General features: G+C 39.2%; 2 protein-coding genes across 2 annotated transcripts; both read right to left on the bottom strand.

Annotated features, from left to right (window-relative positions):
- Positions 1-222: 222 nt before the first annotated feature.
- Positions 223-1224, bottom strand: LOC307130091 (olfactory receptor 52E4-like; the record flags this gene model as incomplete). Its single annotated transcript, XM_079822969.1, has 1 exon — positions 223-1224. Exon 1 carries the CDS (start codon positions 1201-1203, stop codon positions 223-225), a length of 981 nt encoding a protein of 326 aa, XP_079679095.1. The 5' UTR covers positions 1204-1224.
- Positions 1225-11379: 10155 nt separating this feature from the next.
- On the bottom strand, positions 11380-12345 carry LOC307130664 (olfactory receptor 1M1-like; the record flags this gene model as incomplete). Its single annotated transcript, XM_079823760.1, has 1 exon — positions 11380-12345. One exon carries the CDS (start codon positions 12343-12345, stop codon positions 11380-11382), a length of 966 nt encoding a protein of 321 aa, XP_079679886.1.
- Between the last annotated feature and the right edge of the window lie 14821 nt (positions 12346-27166).

The raw sequence follows: 27166 nt of genomic DNA, 5'->3' as shown, positions 1-27166 counted from the left end.
TTAACTAGGTGATTTTTTCAAAATATACTTTTTCAAATTGTGTGTTTCTGAAAAGACATTGTTCATCGATATTGTTTACCTCTGTTGGGCCGGACCATGCAGTTTTCATATGGGTAATTTAATTATTTTTAAATATATATATTTTTTTAATTTTTAAAAAAACATGCAAACAAACAAACAAGCAAACACAATACATTTTAAATAAATAAACAGACATTTTAATCATTTTGTAATGCTCTCTCTAATTGGCGCAGATCTGTTTTTAACCACTTTCCGGATTATGTCTTTGATTTCAGCTGTGTTTAATACATAAATGATGGGATTTAACATTGGTGGTACAGCATATGCCAGAGACGTACTGATGATCCTTGCATTGGGTGTGAGAGAAACTAACCATGCAGCAATGTACGAGCAGCATATGGGGAGGAAGTAAGTCCCTACTAACAACAAGTGTGAAACACAGGTCTTCAGTGCTTTTAAACGTCCTTGCCAAGTTGTAATTTTGCTTAAAGCAAGAAAGATTCCCAGATATGACAGGACAATAATGATCAATGGTACTACAAGGTATAAAGCTGTGATGGTAAATGCCATAATCCTATTTATGCTGTAGTCATTACATGCCAACCTATACATTGGTCCATGATCACAAAAGTAACTCTGAATCACATTAGAGTCACAGAAAGAAAGTCGGGTGATCGAAGACACCATCAAGGCCACCAGTGAAGAATTAAATGCCCAAATTGCTGAGAAGACCAAAACCATACTGGCATTGGTCACAATTGCATGATATCTTAATGGCAAACAAATTGCAATAAAGCGATCATATGCCAGAACTACAAGAGTGTGACTCTGCATACAACTAAAGAAGTGAACAAAAAACATGTTTGCTAAACAAGCATTGAAGGAGATGTACTGTGAGTCGAACAGAAAAGTCTTCATCATGTTAGGAATCAGTGCATTAGTTTCACCAATATCAGCCAAGGCCAAGTTAAACACACCAATGTACTTCGGACTGTGCAGGCTCTGATGAAGAGCTAAAATCAGGAGGACTGTAGAGTTGCCAATTACAGTTATAAAATATGTGATAAATAAGAATATATAGTAATAACTGCTATGCGGTATACCTGTAAGTCCAATGATGAAAAAGTATTGAGGATGAACAATGGAGATATTCGGTGAAAAACTTGCATTTACAGAACTCATGGCAGCTCTGAGTTTGGTGTTTTGCACAAGCTGAAAATAGAAATTACCACAAAGACATAAGCAAAATCTAGAGAATTTACAACATTTCAAACCTGTAATAGGATATTTTAACTACAAATATAGTTTTAAATTATAAACATATACCTTAATGTAACTTTCCATAATATTTGAATCACATAATTGAATACTTGAATACATAACAAAGTTTTAGAGCCAGAAAAAAACAACAACAACAACAATGACAATTCTTGTCTGAATGTTTGTGAATTTCTTTGAATTAAATTACCCCGTTGTAAATTTATTGTACTTATTCTCTCATGCTGCACAAATTACTGGCAATCTCCATCTTAATATATCTTCTGAATCATCTCCTGAGAGCTTTTAGACAACACATTGATCATGATGTAATACTTAAAGGGATAGTTCACCCACAAATGAAAATTAGCCCATGATTTACTCACCCTCAAACCAGGTGTATATGACATTCTTCTTTCAGACGAATACAATCTGAGTTATTTTTACAAAAAGGTTCTATATGGCACCAAAAATGGTTCTTGGCTCGTAATCATAGGGGAACCTTTTTAAGTGCTATATAGCACCGAACCGCTGAAGAACCACTGAAGCACCAAAATTGGTGCTATATAGCACTTAAAAAGGTTCCCCTATGATTATGAGCCAATAACCATTTTTGGTGCCATATACCCCTTTTCCACCAAGGCAGTGCTTGTGCTAGTTCGGAGCCAGAGCCTAGTTTCAAATCGGTTCTTTGTGTTTTCACACCCAAAGCACCAGCTCCGAGCCAGGAAAAGTGGTTCTTAAGTATCACCAAAACATTGCTGGGCTAGAAGTAAGAACCGATTACGTCAGGCGCTGGGGGCGGGGTCAACAAGACGAAAACAAACTTGAGATCTGCCATTTTTGAAATTGCAGCTAATGGAGCTAACAGCTAGCCTGGTTAAAACCAGACCATTCTCAGTAGTAACTGAGTTATGGTCTGGCAAAGCTTCATAGACAAATCATTTCCAAAGGGGCGTCACCAACGGGCGTCGCTCAAATGCCTCTCGGCGCAATTGGATAGACCTCAAACCAATCAGAGCGATGAGGGAGATGACGTATGCAGAGCGACGGAGAAACATCTGAGACTCTGGCCGTTTCTCAATATGCGTTCTTGTCTGTACTTGTGTTCTCAAATAGGAAATGTCCCCGGTTTCCATTTCAGAAATCTGGTCACCTTACCTAAACCACATATTAATATGTAATATATTATTTTTAAAATGTAAAACGAAAAGAGGCAGGGTTTTTTATACTTCGTTTTATTATAAATATATAAGATAATCAATGTAGGCCTAGCTACGCGTTGCCTGAACCACATTCGTGTGGCTATTATGTTTAAGATTTTTATTTTTTATGAAATGAGGCATGGTGTTTTATGACATATTTCGTACGCGAACTTCTGACTTGCGTCCGTGACTTGCCAAGTTTGACTCCGGAGAACGAACTCCCGAGGACCGGAGGACACTAGTCCGCCTACAATGCTGACAGTATCACTCAGTATATATTTGTATATGTAGTGCAGGCAATGCATATTATCTTCAATGCATGTTTATAACAAAACGAAATATAAAAGAAAAACAGCCTCTTTTTGTTTACATTAAAAAAAAACACATAATATAGGCTATGATTATCACTGTAATAAATTAAATATGACATAAAACACAACCCAGTCTCTTTTTGTTAAATGTCAGTTTATGTGTGATTATCAATAGCAATTATAAAAGTAAGTAAAAGGTATAAGAAGCTATACAATAAATAAAGCAATTCAGTCAAAGTCAGCGCTAGGAGACTACAACGGTAAAGTTTAATAGCTTAAAAATATAAAGTTTTGAAACTTCACTTTGCCCTCAGACAAAACGATCTGTCTGGGAACAAATTATAGATTAATGAGAGCAAAGATCAGCCGTTAGATCTACACAAGACGAGACGAATCATATCTTGGGCCCTATTTTAACGATCTGAAACGCAAGTGTCAAAACGCGAAGCGCAAGTAACTTTGTGGGCGGGTCTCGGCGCTGTTGCTATTTTCCCGGCGGGATAAATGGCTCTTGCGCCCAGCGCAAATCTAAAATGGGTTGGTCTGAAGTAGCTTCATTATTCATAGGTGTGGTTTGGGCGTAACGTGAATAAACCAATCCGAGCGTCATCCAACATTCCCTTTAAAAGCAGGTGCGCAAGTTCCATTATGGATTGCTATTATTATGGCGTATTTACCAGGCGCACGCCAGGAGCGGTTCACAGCCGAGGAGACTGATGTGCTTGTTAGAGCAGTGAAAGACAGAGAAGTGAAGTTGTAATGTTGTACATTATGGTTAAGGTGATTTCACAGTCTTTTTTTTTTCAGTCTTTCAGTTTTTTCAGTTTTTCAGTCGATTTTTTTTCCTGGTTCTTGACGGACAAACCAATTTGTCAGATGTCCTTATATACATATATGTCTTGCCACTATTGGGCAAACAGTTCTTATCCTTAATTATTACAATTAGCCTGAATCATTTGTAAGCTAGATTTATGCCTATTTTTTCACATCTTCGTGGCACACCACAATGATTTCCGTCATCTCATGTGTTAATATTTTTTTAGTGTAACAATTTATGATTTGCAAAAATAACTGTTGCATCTGTGTAGATTACATGAGCAAAGTGTATGCGCGTTGTGCACGCTATACATTATGGTCAAGCATGCGCCCTTAAAATAGCATAATGAACAACGCGCAACGCGCCACTGACTTTAGACTAGGTTTTTTCTGGTCATTGGCGCAATTGTTTAATGGAACAGCAAAATAGCACCAGGGATTGTTTGCGCCGGAACACGCCTCCTTTTTTGCGCTGAACCGCCCAGGTAGCGCAAGTTCATTCACTAGTTTAGCGACGTGCCTCTGTGGAGGGAAAAGCGCGCTTTGCGCGGGTGCAAAATAGGAATGACACATGCGTCGGTGTACAAAGTCAATTGCGCTGGGTGCAAGATAGGGCCCCTTATGTTTAACCACTACAGAGACATCAGAGCCAGCGGCAGACGGCAGAAGGACTGGCCGAGGAAAGGCGCCTCTCGTGGGGTTATGAGCGATTGTGCGCCGCTGAACCACTGGAGCTCACAAATTTTAAAAAAGGCGCTCTCTTTATAAATAAACCACAGATTTGAGCTTTAAACATCTACATTCTCGCCTGAAAAGGACTTAAAACTATATTTTGTAAAGCATTAACACTACCAGAGGGCTCTCGCTAAGACCCATTCGTTTAGCCACCAAAGGGCCAAGCTGGTATCAGACTTTTGCCGAATCCAGTCGGTAAGACAGCGATAACATCTTTTTTAGTTATGAAGGCTTTGAGTGTTGTTCTTTGCTCGGGTTTTAACGAAAAGGAAAAGTTTAAATCGCTTAAAACAGACGCGATAGCTGATTCGAACGAGCTATGCTCCACAGCGGCAAATCTACTTCAATGTCGCTGCGCTGTCGTCACCGTCTAAAGCCCGCCCCAACGTTTCTAATTGGTGCCGCGATTTCTAGGGATTAGAAATGGGTTTGAATGGGGTCTTTGCCAGAGTACTTGCAGAGCAAATCTAAATTTGCCGGAAGTTGTCTGGGTTTTCCCAGGCTAGCTAACAGCTGCTGCTCGTTTGTAATCTCCGTCTACAGTATACAAATTATGGCGAACTGCATGAATGCGTTGAATTCGCTGTGTTTTCGTTGTGTTTTGATGCCGATGTAGGATCGTAAAGCCATGTGATTCTATAGTAACGCAACGTTTGCATTGTTGATGGAAGGCTTGTTCGCAGCGGTGCTGTGCAGACCGATCGCCGTATGACAACGAGTCCAGCGAGAGCATTCGACTCCTTATGCTTTTGATACGTGGATCGGTCTGCGCAGCGCCGATGCATCTCGAACAAGCCTGGTGTGTTTGTGTTTCCCGCTGTCTCGCTAGCGTTGCTGAGAAAGATGAGACGTATACAGTGACATAAGACCTGGCTCTGTTGTGGCTCTCAGCATGTGGAAAAGCAAACGGTTCTTAGAAGGCTCCTCAGTCGAACCAACTATGAACTTGGACTAGCACTGGCTCTGAACTAGCACCTGGTTCATTCTGGTGGAAAAGGGGAACCCTTTTTTTTTTAGAGTGTACCTATTAGCCAGCACCCCCGCTTTTGAAAAAATCCCAAGAAATGGCATACCCAGACTAAAACAGATGTTCATGATTCCTTTGCACTAAAAGCATAAGTATGGTCTCATTTGAGAGCAGACACTTGTCAGTTTACTGTAAAGTCAAAATTAATTATTGTCATAATGAAAAAAAAAATAGTTAAAATAAGCTTCAAAGTTTTGTAAAGTTATTATAAATGTATTTTTATTAAATATTTTTATGAAAATAAAATTGAAGTTGGTCTTGTTGCAATCTATAAATGCACTAAAGCTAAAGCCACACGTCTGACCATGTTATTTCAAATCTGAAGATGATAAGTCTAAAACTCTGAATTTCATGAAATGTTTTTTCAAGATCATGTCATGTGATTTTATTTTAAGAAAACTCTAAAATGCTAACTGATGTTTATTGTCATCTTGCGTCCATTTAGTCTATTGTCTCTATTGTTTTGTGGTGCAAACTGCCGCGTTCAGTTTCAGTCTCCCCAGCTCACATTCACACAGATCATCTTCAGACCATGCCAAGTTGACCGTACAACCAAACACATTTTAAGTAGCGGTTGCGAAAATATACTTAAGGCTATATCTCCGCAACGCTTTATCGCATTCAAACCAAACTAGGTACATGTCATCACAAGCATGACCTGAGGCAACATGCAGCGTTTCGCCGCAGCGCCACCTACTGGTCCGGAGATACAAAAAATTGCTATTTTTGTTTAGAACATCTGAACGTTAGTCCAAAAATCATAAAATTAGATTCAGCATGCCATGCCGAGTCGACTGATATCCAATTTTACCATATGGGTCATTTTGGCTGTTGGCCATTTTGAATTATGTGCTAAAATGCTGTATTTTATGAACACATGAACGGATTGTTACGAAACTCGGTATGGGTCATCACCAAGATTTCATGAAGGAGTCTGAGAAGTTTCGAAACAGCGCCACCTAGTGGATAACCCCCCACTATACCGAGCAAATATGAGCTGGGAACAGCGCCACCCTCAGGTGACTGTACAGATCAGATCCCACTGGACGGGTCATTACTGGACACACTCCTGCATTACAGCAGATTCTGAGGGTGTGTGTTCTGGATCATATTTCCATAATAACACATGAGAATATGTTCAGCTGCCACCTCACATCCGTTCTGTTGTTTCTGCGCTAAAGCTTGCTCTTCAAATCCTCTGAAGAGCGTTTGCTCAGAGATATTGCCGTTCAGATAATAAGACAATCATTCCATCATTAGCAGCTCAAACTACAGTTAAACACTCATTCATGCTCTCATGAACTCATCATGTGTCGGGTCACGGCACATCAATGAGCAGAAAGTCATAGTTTCAACTTTTAAAGTCATAATTTCGATTTTTTATGTCATTATTATGACTTTTAAAGTCATAATTTCGACTTGGTAAATCATAATTTCGACTTTTTATGTCATAATTATGATTTAAGTATGTCATAATTTTGACTTTTTACGCTCCAATTTTTTTTTTAAGTGGCGGAAATGGGCTTCCATACTATGATAGTATGGGGCTTCCATAATTTCGAGATATTAAGTCATTATTTCGAGAAAGTTTCTCATTATTTCGAGATATTAAGTCATTATTTCGAGAAAGTTTCTCATTTTTTTGAGATGTTAAGTCATTATTTCGAGATGTTAAGTCATTATTTCGAGATGTTAAGTCATTATTTCGAGAAAGTTTCTCATTATTATGACTTAAAGAATCATATTTTTTTACTCAACTGTGGCGGAAACGGGCTTCCATACTCCCTAATCGTCCCTCCCTAACATTTTCGTCTCTTTTTTATTTGTTGACGAAAATGACAGCAAGTTTTCGTCATAGTTTTCACCACTAGATTCATTTCATAGATTCAACACTAGTTTTTATTTTGTTATCGTCTCGCTTTCGTCAGTGAAAAAAGGTTGTTGACGAAAATTATTCGTCAACGAAATTAACATTGTTGTCTTCATTGTAATTACTGATTACTCTCTTTTCAAACTGTTCTATTCAGACCTAATTTCTTTGATCAAACGTCTCACTTCACCTTCTTTGAAACTCTATGAATTGCCCTTCTTGAAAATAGGGCATCTTAGGGCAAGTTAGCATGTTAGCTTAGCACACCATCAATACACAACAATTTATGAGATTAAAACCATGTGTTTAATCCAAACTTACTTTATACCACAAGTCGAGTGTTTTAAATGACCTTCTGTGATTTCATGTGGTTTCGGGTCAAAAAATCAGGCAGAAAATATATAATTTTACAGTATTCTGCACAACGATTAAAGCTATGTCGAATAGTCCCTTGTCAAAAAATCCTATTGGAATTTTAGTTTATCCTGTAGGATCTTATTGGATTCTTAGAATCCTATTGGACATTGTGTTTTTATTTAATGGAATTTCCCTTTGTCCTGTCATATTTTTTATTATTACTTTTTATTATAATAAATAAATTATTAATTAATGAATTACTTTTTAGAGTAACTTAAAGGGATAGTTTACACTGAAAGGAAAATAAAGTTATCTTTTACTCACCCTGCTGTTGTTCCAATGCCCTATGTCCTTCTATCTTTTTCGGATTGGCTGTTTCTGATCTATCCATCATAAAAGTAATCCATATTTTTCGGATGCCGAAATACGAAATACGCATGCCATATATGGAAAGTGTTCAGGAGGCTTAAGGTTTGGCGAGAAAGAAACCTTATTATTCAGTCAAAATACTAAGCTCGACCTTTACTCTGTGCGCGCTCCTGTGCCTGTGAGCCGTCAGCAGCCGCACTGTTGTCATGGCACCCAGGATAAGCACACACACACACACACACACCATTTTGAGAAATCAGGCTCAATAGAAACAAATGCGACTCTCGTCTCTTCTATAAGGTTAATAATAAGAAATAATACAATAATACTAAAATGAGGTAAACCTCCTGAAGGGAATGCTTTGTACCGGTTGTCATGACAACATTGCGTGAGTGGCTGCTGATGGCTAACTACATGCAGCTGATAACAACTTAACAAACTTAAACTTAAATAACAACTTTTGTTCTGTCTGTCCAGTCTGTTGTTCAGTCTGTCCTGTCTGTTGTGAGGCTCTTTTTTGCTGTGGCTGATCTTTCAGTAAAAAAAAACTAATTTAAATGTCTTTAGTCCTCTTTTCTCCCTTGCCTTATTGCAGGGCATAAATGAAACCTTCAGGAATTTAAATTATCTTAGTTTAATACATCTTCTTTAATGTATCAATTACAGCATGTATATACTGTAGCCCTTACTAAATTATGTTCTCAAAGCTCTTGAAATGCCTTTAATGTAACAACTTCCACAAAACATAGCAAACATTATTTAAAGTTTCAGAGCATAAATACTCAAGCATATACTCAATAAATATACACAATAAATACTCAAAGCATACATACCAAGTGCAAATAGCGTGCCTTGTTGGCAAGTGCTATTCATTCGCACTAGCTCCGCCTAACAATGCCTGGTTGGGCCAAACAAGATTTAAAAAGACGCATAGGTTTCAATGTCTTCAGTAGTGCAATCAGTACACCGTATGGCTAATGGATCTTGATTTTGACACGATTGACATGGGTTCGAATCTTCCTTTGGCAGAGTTTTTTCTTATCTCTTTTCTCATCACAAATCACACCAGAAATGCATTTACTTTTAATAAAAATTAATAAAATGTTCTAAATGTGGAAATAAAGTGCCTAACGAAATGTTTAATAATAATAAAATCATTTATTGGGAAGGGCTTAGGGGTAGGTGTAGGGAGGGCTTTTATTGTCCCTTTAAGGCGGCATCCATTTAATAATTTTAATAAATTGCTATTATGCTATTATTGCATCCTGTTAATGTACAACAATACTGAGGTGCAAATAGTATGTATCTGTCAAAATAAAGTATAAATTAAATGTAATTACTATTTACGCTTATTGCAACCGAACGCTTTTTGTCTCAGTTTGTGTAAATTCACTTGGGATTCAGAATATTTTTTTTCTCAAATTAATTCCCCACATGTCTAGTACTAATATGTAGTTTTGTTTCATTAATACAGTGTCTACTTTTTTCTTGATTTACCCCGAAAGAATGGAAGTGAAATGTGACAACGTGCCCCGTAGGTGGGGTACATTGTAACATGTGGTGTGGCACATTGTAACACGACCAAATAACAGCTTAAAATGTTACCTGATATAATCAAAGAAATATACAAGACAAACTAAAATATTTTGTCAATAAAATATAATTATTAACTTTTTTAAATAAAATATTGGCATTTTTTATCATTAAAAATATACTGATTTTTGAATTTGACAACAACACTTCAACACAGTTAAAAACATAATAATAATAATGAATAATTTCTGAACATTGACTCTCAGTCATTATTCATAAAGAATTCATAAAAGTATAGAATATAATGGCATATTTCTAATAGGGGCACATTGTAACACAGTGTTACAACGCACCCCATCTGTGCAACTGGGATTTAAACCTCAGCTCATGTCTTCTGCTTGTTAGATCAGCATTAAAGAACGATCTCAACTGTTAAATAACAGATATAAGATTAAAATAATATCAGATTTGTCTTGTTTTAAATAAACACAAAACCTGAGATGAAAAATAAACTTAAGTAAGAAATTTATTTTTGCTATGGTTAAATAAATGTTCAGTAATATCTTCCAAAGATTTTTTAATACTGGCGCTATTTTTTCTCTAAATAATGTTGATATGGCAACTAGTAAATACACTAAGTTTCGTCATCCTGGCATGTGTGAAAAGTGTTAAACCATGCGTGTTACAACTAACCCTGCATTAGGTTGTGCCCCGCGCTCCCCTACTTTTATATGGTGTAAATAGAATATATCACTATTTTAACTTAGTATGCTATTTCACTTAGTAAATAGCGTCTACAGCCATTTGCACTTTTTTATCGCTAAGAAAATGTTATTTTCATTTAGTGTAAATGGAATCTAGTCACTATTAACACTGTAAATAGCATATATCGCTATTTGCACTTGGTGTAAATAGAATCTAGTTGCTATTAACACTTAGTGCAAATAGCCACTAAAAAAATGTCCTGGCTCTTCCAAGCTTTATAATGGCAGTGAATGTTGCTCTGTTTTTGAAGTCCATAAAAGTGCATCTATATCCATCATAACTGCTCCATACGGCCCACTTAGTGTAAATAGAATCTAGTCACTATTTACACGCTGCCTAATGTTATTGTCACGGTAGAATTCAGATGAAGATGAAGAAAAAGGTTCAAACAGGTTTCTACAAACAAAAGGTTCTTTAATAAAACAAACTTAGGTAAATCCAATGCAGAAAGGCAGTGTAACAGCATGTGGCACACATACACAATCAATACTAAACACAAACTGAATCAAAAGGAGGAACTTAAATACACGTGGTGATAATGAGACTATAATAAACAGCTGTGATGATTAAATGAGTGTCCATAAAAACAAATGATTGGCGAGAAACTAGGAACAATGGAAACAGGAAACTGATGATAAACTAAAAGTGCATTAAAAGTGAAACTAACAGAACATAATTGTGACATAACTGTGTTTTCTTCACATGATTTTGCAACACAACATATTTATTTGAATGTACCCACTACTAACAGTAAAAGATGAAAGTTAATAACATTTTGGTGGCTGAAAAATTAGAGTAACATGAAATAAGTTAACACAGCAATAATTGTTTACCAATTGCTTTATAAAATATTTTTTTTTTGTATCGGGGTCAGTAATACCACAATCAGTACATATACATTCTTGAAATTCTAAATAAATAAGTAAATAAATAAATATCATATTACTGCAATTCACCAATGCATACATTCAGTGCTGATGATACTATATATATATATATATATATATATATATATATATATATATATATATATATATATATATATATATATATATATATATATATATATATATATATATATATATATATACATACATTACATTTTGAAATATTCTATCTAATTGGTGCAGATTTGTTGGTAAGCATTTTTCGCAATATGTTTTTGATTTCAGCTGTGTTTAAAACATAAATTATGGGATTTAGCATTGGTGGAACAACATATGCCAGAGATGTGCTGATGACTCTGGCATTGGGAGTGAGAGACGCCAATAGTTGTGCAAGGTATGTGAAACATATTGGGAAGAAATAAATCCCAACTAACAACAGGTGAGAAACACAGGTCTTCAGTGCTTTTAAACGTCCTTCCCAGGTTGTAATTCTGCTTAAAGCAAGAAAAATGCCCAGGTATGACAGGAATATAATGACCAGTGGTGCTATAAGGTATAAAGTTGTGATGACAAATCCCACAGACTTATTAAGGTTATAGTCATTACATGCCAACCTATACACTGGCCCGTGATCACAAAAATAACTCTGTATTACATTGGATTCGCAAACTGAAAGTCGGGTGATCAAAGACACCATCAAGGCCACCATAGAAGAATTGAATGCCCATATTGCTGGAAAAACTAAAATCATACTGGTATTGCTCACAATTGCATGATATCTTAATGGCAAACAAATGGCAATAAACCGATCATATGCCAAAACAACAAGAGTGACACTTTGCAAACTACTGAAGAAGAACACAAAAAACATGTTTGCCAAACAAGCATTGTATGAGATGTACTGTGAGTCAAACAGAAAAGTCTTCATCATGTTAGGAATCAGTGCATTAGTTTCACCAATATCAGCCAAGGCCAAGTTAAACACACCAATGTACTTCGGACTGTGCAGGCTCCGTTCAAGAGCTATAATGAGAAGGACTAGAGAGTTCCCAATTAGAGTAATAAAATAAATCATAAATAAAAATATATAGAAATAAGTGCTATTCGGTATACCTGAAAGTCCAATGATAAAAAAGTATTGAGGGCGAACAATGGAGATATTAGGTGAATAACTTGCATTTACAGAACTCATTGCAGCTTTGCGTTTGCTGTTTTAAACAAGCTGAAAAAAATAATTACTACAAGAATTTTTTTTTTTTTAAAGAAATCGCAAAGTTGTCATTTAACACATTTAAAAGCTGTTTTCAAATACTGAAAATATGCATGCATATAAATTTGCTACATAACATTTGAAATCCCAGGCCTGTATAAATAAACATAAAGCTTTACAGTCAGAGCAAACATTGACAGTGACTGTCTGAATGCTTGTGAGCTGCTTTTAAATATACAGCTGTAAGTCCAGTGCTTATCCTTTTCCCTCTTGTTGATTCATCTCGAGAGCTTTGACGCGCCTTTGAACACAATGATGTAATCCTTGTATGTTGTAGTAAGTGTTTTTTCTTTGTGTGGACACTAGTAGTTTGAATAGATGTTTTATAGTTTGGAAACAATCTCTACTACAATTGCCCTTGGTCTGCTACATTTGAGCACCATCATATTACAGTAATTTTAAGATGAACTTAACTCTTTCCCTGTCAGCGTTTTTTTTTTTTTTTAAAGCTGCTAGTCACCGCCAGCATTCATGGCCCCCGGAATATTTTGTTGTCCTAGTGAACCTGGGAGCTATGTCAGCGGGGACCTCTGTCCCTGGTAGGTTTAACCATGGCGGATTGATCTTAGGTGAAGAAACAGACTAAGGACAACACCTGGTCCTCTAGGTTGGGGTTTGAGCGTGGGGTCAACAACCCCACCTTGTAAAAACACCATTCTGTAACTGAAACCGAGACCAAAGCAAATAACACAATGCCTGCAGTGGACTCGAGCCAAGTGGTTCAGCCAACTGGCAGTATGACCATTTCTAATGAAAGCCACCAGCAGGAAGTTAGGAGTGTGATAGACAGTCTGCTCAGGCCCAAACTAAAGATCCACATTGGAGCATGGAATGTTCGAACCATGTGCGAGGTATCAAAAGCACGCAGCCCTAGTCCTCAATGAGATGAAGAAATATGGACTGGACATCTTGGGAGTGAGTGAGTGAGTGCTCAACACCAACTGTGATGGAGTTATGGGAAGCCATGGATGTGGGGAAATAAATGACGATGGCTGCATCTGAGTATGTCCGAAACCTCAGTATTCATAAAAGAGAAGATGAGAAGTTCCCGGATTGCCTACTGCTTCTGCCCAGATTCTTGAGTGCTCCTCCGATGGATACTTTTCCATCCCAGGAGGGGACGGAAGAGGATACGTCATAATCAAACACGGAGGAGAACAGCGACGTGGGTGTTTTCAAATGGTGTAAAGACACTAGACAGTTGTAGTTGTGATTTTGCAGTAAAAATATGTTTTATTATATACAGCTAACAAGGGAGCTCCAGTAACACACATACGTCTTCAAAGTGGATTTACATATGTAACCGGATCAGGAATATCCTGGTATTTGATCAATTTCACTGGTGATTTATTCTCATGTGTGCATGACACAGCTGTGCGCGCTGTCCCCTCTAATGCCGAGTTCACACTGCCTGATTTTAGGCCCAATTTTGACTCGCCGACAGGTTTTGCGAAATTGCCAACAAATGCCCGAAATCATAGGCAAATCGGTGCTTGTGCACGTAAGTGACAATCAAGCAGTGTGAATTATCAAAGACGCGATCTGAGAGAATCGCAGATGAGTCGCTCACGCCCATGAGATATTTGGCATGCTAAATATCTGGACTATATCAAACTCAAATATATCACATATCAAACTCCTGCTGTGTGAAATGTGTTTTGACTGAAAAATACATCGGCGATGACCGACAGCCAATGAGAGAGCAAGATACAAGGCAGCTGGAGGTTCGGGGAGGAGTTATAGACCAGAATATCAGTATTTTAATAGATATATTTACAATTATATCAAACAGAAACAAAGCACAGACATTTGCTTCACCAGCCGCAGAAGTAGCCCATTGCAAAATGATTTATTTACCTCAAACTCTCTTTGCAGAAAACAATCCTTGCTCCCTCTGTCTCCCTAACAATTTCCTCCGCCATAATCTTTTTTCTTTTTCTCCTTTTCGCGGCAAATCAGCACACAAACTATTTGGATCACAAACTTTCTGCAGTTTATCATTTTTAACAACAATTCCAGTCTCGCGCGAGAACTCCGGTTTCACACACGCGCGATCTCGCGCTGTTTACTTGTCAATCTCACGTGTGTTTGGTTGTGAAACTTAAGGTGTGTTCGACATCGGCTGCGGCTGGATGCAACCGATCGGTGAGAGTAGCCGCGTACAGGCGAGGAGGGGCTGCAAACGGAGAGGTGAAGTCGGACACTTTCTGCTTCTCATAGTGACGCTCACGCTGTGTTTGCATACTTTATCACAGCTGAAGTGAAATATATGCAATATTTGTCAAATACACAGATGTTTCAGAGACATTCTTGTCATGTAATACTTTATGCACTGCTTAATACAGCGCGTGTTTGTACAAGAATAAAGTTCACCATGTAAGCCTACACTATCAATAAAGTGGGGTCTGCGTTTTTTTATCAGTTTTATTTTGATAAACATGACAATATAACATTGCGACTACATGAAAGGAGATTTTACTGTTATAAAAAACAGATTTATGAGCATTAGTGTAACTGAAGGCTTTTAGAATAAACTCGAAACACACGTGATCACTGTCATGTGGTCAATCTGGCCAAACGTGGAACAGCTGTCATCATCAGAGTCCGTGCAGTCTGGTGCAGCCGCTTTATAGAAACTGCACCGGCTGTATTGGCCAACTGCTCTCGAATCGCTGTATGAAGTCGAACAAGCCTATAGTTTGCACACCGGAGAGAGTTGTCTGTGATTCTTCCTATTGTAAAGTCATGCAGTTTGTAACCCCCTGTCGCCGATCCATCGTGCAGTGTGAACACAGCAGTGACTGAATGCTACCCCAGATAGTCATGCAGTGTGAAAAGAGCAGTGATCCGACGAGTTTGAAAATCATGCAGTCTGAACTCGGCATTAGAGTTTGTGCATGCGCAGAGAGAGAGAGCGTGCTTCAGACTGAGAGAGAGAGCAAACAGTTAGAAAACAAGAGTTACACAGAGGAAGAAAATCGATGATAAAACTTCTAAAGAGAGAACATTTCCAGTTTAAAATTGACTTGTAAATCTGTGGTGATTACAATCGTGTGATTGTTTCGAGGGGATGGTGTAAATCGCTGTTTATATGAGTGTTGTGTTCCTGCATGTAGCCTAAGAGATCTCCAGTGGGGGAGGGGAATTCGGACCACATCAATGGAGATTGAGCGTGAGTTAATCTAAAATGTTATGAAAGTTGTTAAAAGGTTAAAATAACACTGTTTATTATATATATTAATGGAGCATGCAGTAATTATTGTTCGTTATATTGCGTTAGAGGGGAGAGCAACGATAAGTGAGATCGCACGTGTGCCAGCTACCACGTGTGCTTCAGAGTTTCAAAAAGAGTGAGTTTTGCTCATTTTATTCTCTTGAAGTGTGTTTATGAAGAGTATTGTATCCTGTGTCAAGTGTATACTTTTCCTTCAGTCTAGATATTGACTGGTTTGAACAAAAGGGGTTAAAGTGTAATGTTTGTAATGTAAGCCTATTCATATAGTAAAATGTGCAGATTTCTCATGTAGGCCTATGCTGTGTTTTATTTCTTTCATATAGGCACATACAAGCCTCTACCATTGTTTTGCACACCTTATATTTATTTTTGAGATCATTAATGTGAAAAACCTTTTTATTTTGTTTTGTAATTCTGTTACTACTTTGTTTTCTGCACTCATTGGAGTCAATTGGGTGGTTTGGTTAGTTTTGTTATATGCCAGCTTCTTTTATTAATTGGAAGTGTATCCCCAAAAACTGTTTTTCTTCCCTAAACAAGAAATACATTAATGCTGTGTCTCCTTTGAGGCTCAGTCAGGAATAAAAGAATCCTTTTTTTTAGATGTCATGGCTGTCTTATTTCCTGACATAAGGAAAGACATTGAACGGCAACCATTGAGCAACCATTGCCATAGTATTTTTTATGGTAGTCAATGGTTGCTCTATCTGCTTTGTTACAAACAATCTTCTAAATATCATATTTTGTGTTCAGCAGAACAAAGAAACTCATACAGGTTTGGAACAACTTGAGGGTGAGTAAATGATGACAGAAATGAAAGCTTTAGCATAAGTTCTGCTGGGAAGACTCAATTACTACGTCACTTATTGCCTTCATTCCAATCCAATTATATTATCATGTTCACTGTATAAAAGCTCGGTACTTACACATGTTTGAGTTCACAGATACTGAAGCGACGATTACCCCCATCCTCCCCACCACCACCAGGATGGTCCTGTCCATACCTCCCGGGGGGTCGGCTGCGTCCCTGCCCTCGTTTTCAGGCAGGAATTGCAGATCCGATACCCTCGGATTATGCCTACAGACGGGGCCTGCGCCAAATGACTTTGTATATTATTAGCTTGCTGAGCTATTAATAAATGCACTATTGTCTATATAATTCTCCCGAGTCTTTCATGTAGAACTTTCATTTTTGGGGAAACTATCCCTTTAACATCTGACAGGAACATTTTCGATAAGTATTGCAGATGAGTAGCCTGTCGTCATCATACTCAGATTCTAGTCAGAATATGAGTCTGATACTGCTCCATTGGGTTGTGATTATGGGGCGTGTTTCAACCGTGCCAGGATAGAAAATGGCTCTGCACTCAATTGGATAGACCTACAACCAATCAGAGCAACGGAGTAAGTGACGTATGTTGAGCAACGCATAGTTTTCAACAGAACTCAACTGCACGCACACTGGAAGAAGTAGAAGAAGAAGATGAGTGTAAAAAGAATTTAAATATACAAGGAGTCCTTACCAACACTATTATCATTTTTTGAGAGAAATAGTAGTGAATGCATATATGATAATAATAGTGAATGCATATACGAACAAAGTTCTCCATTTAGTAAACAAATTCAACCCAAGCGCTCTTTGGTGACATGGATGATTACGTTACTGTTGATCATCTGTCCATCATCGTATAAAGCCCGTCCTGACAATTCGATTGGTCCGAACAGCTTTGGTTCGAGCATAGTTGCTCCACAACGGATCAAGTCCTGACCGAACTTCCCGACCTCAAATGTTGTGGCCGGGGCTAAGTTTGGCTGGCATCCAGGCTAGCAGATGAGTACATCACAACATGAAATAGACATCTGATCAGAATGATGTATCTGTGCTATAATGTATGATTCACGGTTCAACACTGTTTACATTACATGAATGTCAGTAATGTAAATAAACAAATTTACATTTGTTTTTTAATTTAAGTTTTTTATTTGTCCATTAGTACTATAATCATGTCTGGTGTTAAAGGGACGGATGAGCACGCGTGTGTTTATTGAGCACATAAATCACGGAGGAAACGTGAATCTTGTCTGGATGTTACAGGGACAGATAAGCACGTGTGTTTATCCAGTGGAGAGTTGCTCATGAAGCAGAATGCTGCCATCAAAGGCTTTGAGTGAGTATACTACAGAAATGAATAAAACATTTAACTCTTAAGTTGTAGTGGTAACACTTTACAATAAGGTTGTATTAGTTAACATTACTTAATGCATTAGTTAACATGAACTAACCATGAAAAAGAACTCTGTTCAGCATTAATTAATCTTTGTTAACGTTAGTTCATAAAAATCCAGCGGTTCATGGTTTGTTCATGTTAGTTCACAGTGCATTAACTAATATTAGCAAGATTTTAATAATGCATTAGTACAAAGAAGTTACCGTTGTAGTTTATTTTAAATATTGTCATTTCTATTGTAAGTTCTTACAGCACTTTTTTTAAATTCTTGATGTCTGTGCATTTGCTGCAGAGATTTTGTGGTGGAGCAGGGCCTGCAAGACAGGGTGACGGCGGCGTGTGTGGGTAAAAAAGAGGAGAAAACCTGAAACAAAAATATAAGATAATTTTGTTATTTCTAATACAGAAATCAAATGACATTATGCTGTTAAAATGACTGAGACTGTATGAAGAAACCAGCAGGACTTGACCAAAATTAGGTGAAGGTGAGTAAATAATGTTTGGGCAAACTAAATAGACTAAATTAAGCAAATAGGCATTTGAAATCTAAAAAGAGACACAATGAATGTGCTTTACATCAGCCCTGAACCACAGCCCTTTCATATTCAAATGTATTGACATGAGAATGCAATTTGAGACATCTTAACTCTCAAAAAGAGAATTTAAGCTGGAATTTTACCATGTTTGCCTTTTAAAAAACAAACACTTTGACAAATAAGTTGTTCCACAGACTCTTCTGTAATATTATTTAATTTATATTTTTTAATATATAATATAATTATATTATAAATACAAATATATTACACTTTGTATTATAATTGCCAAGCAGGGCATTACGTGGGAAAGGTGACACAAAACATGGGGAAGCTGTATGCAGATCTCCCACACTATTGCTGTGTGTAGTTTTCTCACTACCAGGTAAATATTTCTAAATTCTCGATCTCTGAATTATTGATTTTGTATATTATTGATTGATGCCTTTATTCTTTGAGTTGAAGTTTGATTGATGTTTCTTACCTGGTTATGTTACTAATGTTCGGTGCAGCAGTGAAGAGGAGATTCGGGACTTCCACCAAGATAGGATTTATTCAGAATAACCATTGGACAGAACACCACACAGCATACACATAACGTAGACCAGACAAAGACTGGGTGAACAAGAGGAAACTAAATACAAACACTGATGACTGTTTAAAGAGGGGCAGGTGATACAGGTGATTAACTAAACAGCTGAACAGAACTAGACTAACAAGGGAAACCATAGTAACAAACAGGAGGCGGGAAACTGAGACAAATGAACACGTGATACATGAAACGAAACAGATCGACATGTAACATAACACCCCCCTCCCGGTAGGCACGTCCTCGCACCGTAGAAGTCCAAACGGGGAGGGAGGGTGGGCACCCTGCAGTCCTGGAGGCGGGAGCACTGGGGTCTGACTGGCTGGGGGGCCTCCAGGGTGGAGCCATGGGCGGCCATTGCGGGTCAGGAGCCTTGGGCGGAGCAGGAGCCTTGGGCATAGCAGGAGCCCTGGGCGGGTCTGGAGCCTTGGGCGGAGCAGGAGACCTGGGCGGAGCAGGAGACCTGGGCGGGTCTGGAGCCTTGGGCGGAGCAGGAGACCTGGGCGGGTCTGGAGCCTTGGGCGGAGCAGGAGTCTTTGGGCGCCTAGGCAGAACCAGAGCCCCACCCACATGTGTGCCACACACATGTTTCCCACCCACAGGTACATAGCCCCCCCCAAAAAAAAATTCTTTGGGGAATTCAGGGGTGGAGTGGAGGGCTCGGGGAATGGGGTGGTCTCGTGGGTTGGAGCGGCCTCGTGGAAGGCTGGAGCGGCCTCGTGGAAGCCTGGAGCGGAATCCAGAGAACACGGATCGGGCACAGGAAAGTCTGGAGCGGAATCCAGGAAACACAGAGCGGGCACAGGAAAGTCTGGAGCGGAATCCAGGAGACACGGAGCGGGCACAGGAGAGTCTGGAGCAGAATCCAGGAGACACAGAGCGGTAGGATCGCTCCCAAAGTCTATCAACCACCGCTCCAGTAGATCTGCTTTACGGCAGCCCTCCTCTTCCGCTTGGGCTTAGGGGCAGACAGGACCTTCCCGGCAGGCCCACTGGAGGGATATGCGGAGGAAACTGGCTGAGGGTGAACTGACCAGGCAGCATGCTTTTCTGAGGGGACTGGACGAGGAAAACACGTATTCTTAGGAACCTTTTCTACAATCTCGAACAATATCAGATTGATTGTCTCGACTAGGGAAAAGGAACAGGCAGGTTCCAGGAAACAAATAGTGTCCTCGTCCAGGCCCATCAGAAAAACCGTGTTAAACGGTGCATCTGGCCAGTTCACCAGATAAGCAAGCTCAGAAAATTCCTCCACATATCTCTCCAGTGGGCAACCGTTCTGCTTAATCCCCCAGAGGCGATCCTCCGCCGAACTACCTTTCTCTGGGGACACTGGAGAGAGCGGGAACAGGAAAATGCCTATCTTTAAATAGAAGTCCTTTTGCTGTATAGGTCTGGTCTTCTGTTACGGATGTACAGTGCAGCAGTGAAGAGGAGATTCGGGACTTCCACCAAGATAGGATTTATTCAGAATAACCATTGGACAGAACACCACACAGCATAAACATAACATAGACCAGACAAAGACTGGGTGAACAAGAGGAAACTAAATACAAACACTGATGACTGATTAACGAGGGGCAGGTGATACAGGTGATTAACTAAACAGCTGAACAGAACTAGACTAACAAGGGAAACCATAGTAACACACAGGAGGCGGGAAACTGAGACAAAGGAACACGTGATACATGAAACGAAACAGGAACAGACCGACATGTAACAGGTTAATAAATTGTTATGTTTAAACTTACTATAACGTATTTTGTGTTAGTAACTTAGGTCATGTTGCATCCATAACACTAAAAATCTACGCTCAGGTTAGTAGCGGACTATAACACGGTTTTCGGTGAAGCATAAGGGCACACCAGACTGATGTTTTAGAGCTCCGACTAACACATTGGCATTCAGATACGTATACTTAGACTGTAGAGGCTAATAGACCAAATGGTTTTCCGTTAGAACAATAATAAATTGTTAGACCAATCTAAATAGGATGAGTCTCAAATTCCTGATTATTGTAATGTTACTCTAATTAATGTGTATGTGGAAAACCACGGCATTATTATATAAAGTTACCATTAGAGGTAGTAAGTGTCACATGTCTGTCTTGTCCTGTGTAGCACATGGTGTTTTGGTTTATTTCTGTGTCCTGTGTACGCCTGTCATCTGTCTTGACCCCACCCCTCGTTATCCGATTATTGGTTAATTTGTCACACCTGCTTTTTTCCCATTACCTGCCTGATTTGTCACCCTTTATATTCTTGGTGTTTCCACAGTCCAGTGCTTGGTCGTTGTCTTCTGTTGTTGGTATGTTTTCCTGTTCTCTGGCTCCCTGTTCTAGGGATGTGGAAATGAAGCCTCATGAAGCAGTGAGGCTTTACCCTGACTGTTTCGGGAAAAGATTCAAAGCTTCGAGAGTGTCAAGAACAGCGCCATCTGGTGCTTATTTAAAATAAAGCAGGCAGAAGTCTGTGGAAGAAGCTCTGTCAGATGAAGCAACCACAACACACTCCATCGTTTCAATGCTATGTGTACAAATAAAAGCTTTATATGTTTGTGTTTAATGTGTCCAGTAAATAAATTAATTTACCCATTAAAGTGTGTCAATAAAATATAATATGAGCTTATATGATTCAATAAGATGTAATGTAAGCCTACTCTCTCTCTCTCCACACACACACACACACACACACACACACACACACACACACACACACACACACACACACACACACACACACACACACACACACAAAATAAGGACATTGTGTGATAGGATCATCTGTAATTAAATGTGCTTATGACACTAGGCAGTGATAGTGCTTGTGTAACAGTAATGACAGTAAGGCAAATATTTTACCAAAATACAAAGACACAACTCCAACAAACAAAAAATAATAAATAGTGACAAATAAATTTTATCTAAATGTAATATTGTTTAACTTTCAAAGTACAGCACTCTCCTCACAAAACCATCAACCAGACTGAGGCAACAAGGACTTGTTAAGTAAGATCTGGGGGTTCGAAGCTTCTGACACGCAAAGTGAAACGCGCACGTGATTGGACAGAAAGTGAGGCTTCATTTGTCATCGATCACGTGACTCTAGGAAACCAATACACACCCCGATACGGAGCTTCACTACAAAATGTGTCGCATGCGCTTCAGTGTCATACGTAACATCACTACCCTGTTCCCAACCCTGGTAATCTGTAGTGATGGGCAGACCGAGGCTTCGTGAAGCACTGAAGCAGTTGAAGCAAATGTGTCATATTGTTTCGAAGCTTCGAATCAATCTGACACCCGTCTCTACGGCGCCATCTAGTGGTCATTTCCATGTGTTGATCTGAAATACCTTGACAATGATCCATGTAAAAAAAATGATCTATCTATATATCACCTATGAATCTATATCTATATAATTCTATATATCTAACTTATGCTGTGCTATCTATCTGTCACTATCTAACTTAGCCTATATGAATGTGTCACTATATCTATCCTAACTATGTCACTGTCTATACCTATCAGTCAATAGCCTATATCTAATTTAAATCTAGCCTAAATATAACTAACCAAAGCGCACTATAAATCTCACTGCTATCACAAAATCACCGCTATCACAAAATCACTCTCCTCTCACAAAAACCCACGAGGTGAAGATGGATTTACTTCACTTTTAAACTGTGGTGAATTAGGTTTATACAGATGTGTGACTGTGTGGCTTGTTCCCGCCCCCTTTAATCAACGCAGTTTCGGAAGGCGCCACCTGATGAAACACTTTGAAGCTTCATTTAGCCATAGTCACGTGACATGGGTGTTTCGAATCACAGATCGGAGCAGTGTTTTCGAAACATCTGCGCTTCGGGATCTCGGCAAAGCCCCGAAACGTTTGTTTCGCGTCTGCCATCCCTAGTAATCTGTCTTTGTTATGTTTGGTTTTCCCCATTGTGGGCTTTGTTTTGTGCTTATTATTATTTTTGTATTTATTAAACACTAATTTTCTCCTGCACTTGAGTCCTCGTCCCTTTTGCACATGCCGATCGTGACAGTAAGTCGCTTGATTCTATGGTAATGGTCATGACCTCTGATTAGAAATAGTATTGCATTAATTGCAAGTGAATTGCAAGTGAAGTGAATTCAGATCTAAGGGGACTGAACAAAAGTATTCTGGAATGAAATCAGACATCGATTAACTCACAATTTTCACAACTGATTATTTTTTGCTTGCAATTAAAAAATAAACCTGATTCTAATATAAATATTTATCTGTTTTATGAAAGTTATTTGCTATGTACATGGACTAAAATTGTATACAATCCTAGTGGGCGTTTACTTCCAAGTGTTCAGTGCGGCACGCCCATCAAATCAGAGTGTTTTTCAGAGAGACTCAAAACCAAGGCCGAAAATAGCCTTTGACTATTTTTAGCCTATCCCCTCGTCCCCCTGAACTCCGCCGCTAAACCATGACCACTTTTATAGCATTTTGCAAAACTGTGGTGAGAACTGACTGCTGCTGAAACAGGGGGTTTCATGACCCTTTAAAGAGAACAGCATTTATTTTGAATATAAATCGTTACTGTCAATTTTGTTGCGTCCATGCTAAATAAAAGTCCTGAAAGTCTCTGTCTTTCTCTCTCTCTCGTATTTTAACCAAACTTTTGAATGGAAGTGTATAATTTTTTCCACAAATATTAAGCAGCACATCTGTTGATAATAATAAATTTGGCGAGCAGTGAACGAGTGGCGGGCGAGTGGCGAGGAATTGGCGGGTGAGTGGCGAGCGAGTGGCAAGTGAGCGAGTGAGTGATTCCTGGGACTGATGGTAGCTGAAGCAAAAAAATGCAAATCTTATCCAATCCTAGTGGGCGTTTACTTCCAAGTGTTCAGTGCGGCACACCCATCAAATCCAACTGACTGCTGCTGAAACAGGGGGTTTCATGACCCTTTAAAGAGAACAGCATTTATTTTGAATATAAATCGTTACTGTCAATTTTGATGCGTCCTTGCTAAATAAAAGTCCTGAAAGTCTCTGTCTTTCACTCTCTGATTTAATTCTCAGGATCTATTGGAGAGAATGTAGGCAACGCAGAAACTCATACAAAGCGGAAAAAACACTAGTTTTTGATCCATTAATGCATCTCTCACTTACTGTGTGCGATCTCACTGTTTGAAGCACCAGTCAGACGGAAATGCCTATCAACGTGTGCTGTCGTGAATAATTAAAGGTGTCATGAACTGGCTTTTTAAATTTTTTTATACTGTTGTCGGAGGTCAACTTATGACGTTTGTCTGGTTTTTACATTCAAAAACATTATAATGAATAAGTAATAGGCTATTTTCTGCCTTGGTTTTGGCTCTCTGAAAAACACTCGGATTTGACTGGCGTGCCGCACTGAACACTTGGAAGTAAACACCAATGGCTAGGATTGGATAAGATTTGCATATATCCGTTTCATAGCGCTTGCGCAGGTTGTGAGGGCGTTGTTTGTGTTTGGAGCTCCGTCAAATTGATTAATAATCCTTGATTTTCTTCTTAACACTCGCTTACAAACGAATACTTTCTATTATTTACAGCGTGTGAACATATCTCCGATACGATTCTCTATAAAAAATAATCGGATTGCTTTGATATCGCTATTTATATCCGAAATTCCGCTACTAGCCGTAGCCTGCTAGCATTGCACGCGTGGTAACTTGTTTTTCACCCGGTAACCACTGAAACCTACAATTCGCCATCGTAGCACATCTGCTACAATGGCGAATAACTCGGATGTGTGTCTAATGTTACCTTTGAGTGCAGGTGAGGACACGTTCGAGCTGCATTCGGTGCAGTTGGAGTTGGAGTCGTTGGAGAAGCAGATTCCTGGCCTACTTGACAGACAAGCCGTGCTGAGAGAGTGACGAACAGCGCTTGAAACATCCCACGCCGATGCTCTCAAGTCAGTGGATAGTAACCTTTTGACTCCGACCTCGTCTACTCCACGTGTTTCTCTGCACAGGACCCAAGCACCCAGGACGCGATCATCATCCCTGGTTTCGTTCACTCCGGCACCGACACAGCACCATGGACCCTGGGTGTTTCCACAGCGGAAGACGCGAGCCAGGACCAGAGCTAGGACCTCTCCGCCCCTCCCGGTCTTCGAGATCTCCACCCGGAACCGCTTCTCCCCTCTTCGCGAGACGGAACGCGACGCTGTGGTCATCGGTACTTCCATCGTCCGGCATGTCCACGCTACCTCAGGTAAAGGCAAGGTTATCACTCATTGCTTTCCTGGTGCTCGTGTTCTCGATGTCGCTGCGCAGGTTCCCGAGATCCTGAACGGTGACGAGCGCATCGGAGCTGTTGTGCTGCACGCGGGAACGAACGACACCGGGCTGCGGCAGACGGAGGTTCTGAAGAAGGACTATAGGAGTCTGGTCGAGACAACATCGCCTGAAGCAACGATCATCGTGTCTGGACCCCTTCCCACGTACCGACTAGGACATGAAAAGTTCAGTAGATTATTTGCTCTAAATGAATGGTTAATGTCATGGTGTAATGAACAGAAGCTGCACTTTGTAAATAATTGGAATCTGTTCTGGGAGCGACCTAGGCTCTTCCGTCCTGATGGCCTTCACCCCAGCAGAATCGGAGCGGCTCTTCTGTCGGACAACATCTTCAGGGCGTTGAACACAATATGACTAGTAAGTCAAAGTCCAAATCACAGTCTTTGCTGTCCTAACTTAATTGACATAAGTACCAATGTAGAACATTATATAGAAACTGTGTCTATTCCTCGTTTAGTGAGGTCAAACATTAAATCTACTGTAGGTTCTAGGAAAAATCTAATTGTGATTAAACCAGAAAGTCTCAATATTAGTGAACAAAAACAATTTTGTCCTAACTTAATTGACATAAGTACCAATGTAGAACATTATTTAGAAACTGTGTCTATTCCTCGTTTAGTGAGGTCAAACATTAAATCTACTGTAGGATCTAGGAAAAATCTAATTGTGATTAAACCAGAAAATCTCAATATTAGTGAACAAAAACAATTTCTAAAACTAGGTCTTCTAAACATTAGATCGCTCACACCGAAGGCGGTTATTGTAAATGAAATGGTCACAGATAATAGTTTCGATGTACTTTGCCTTACTGAAACCTGGCTTAAGCCAAATGATTATTTCGGTCTTAATGAGTCTACTCCACCAGGATACTGTTATAAGCATGAGCCCCGTCTGATTGGTCGTGGCGGCGGTGTTGCAACAATCTATAGAGATATTCTTAATGTTACTCAGAAAACAGGTCACAGGTTTAATTCGTTTGAAGTACTAGTGCTAAATGTTACGCTCTTAGATGTAGGAAAGAAATCCGTATTATCTCTAGCCTTGGCTACTGTATATAGACCTCCAGGGCCCTATGCTGATTTCCTAAAAGAGTTTGCAGACTTTCTCTCAGATCTATTGGTCAACGTCGATAAAGCATTAATTGTTGGAGATTTTAACATACACGTAGATAACACAAATGATGCGTTAGGGGCTGCGTTTACAGATCTATTAAATTCCTTTGGGGTCAAGCAAAACATCACTGGTCCCACTCATCGTCTTAATCGCACACTAGATTTAATTATATCACATGGAACCAACCCAACCGATATAGATATTATACCGCAAAGTGATGATGTCACTGACCATTACATGGTAACTTGCATACTGCGTACTGCTGAAATCTGTCATGTTACGCCACGTTATCGGCCAGGCAGAACAATCCTTCCAAGCACTATAGATAGATTCTCAAATACCTTACCTGATCTGTCTCAGCTGCTAAGTGAACCCAAACAAACAGATGAACTAGAGGAAATGACTAGCAGTATGAGCACCATTTTCTCTAGTACATTAGAAATTGTTGCACCAATTAGATTAAAAAAGGTTAGAGAGAAAACTAAAGCACCGTGGTACAACAGTGCTACACATGTTATCAAGAGAGAAACTCGTAACTTGGAGCGTAAATGGAAACAAACTAATTTAGAGGTCTTTAGAATCGCGTGGAAAGATAGTATGTCACGTTATAAAAAGGCCCTAAAAGCAGCCAGGGCTGAGCATCTCCGCAAACTAATAGAAAATAACCAAAATAATCCAAGGTTTTTATTTAACACTGTGGCTAGACTAACAAAT

The sequence above is a fragment of the Gobio gobio genome (assembly GCF_949357685.1).
Source record: "Gobio gobio genome assembly, chromosome: 8".
NCBI lineage: Eukaryota > Metazoa > Chordata > Actinopteri > Cypriniformes > Gobionidae > Gobio > Gobio gobio.
Note: the sequence above shows the minus strand (reverse complement) of the source record. Positions and strands in the feature narration are given on the sequence as shown.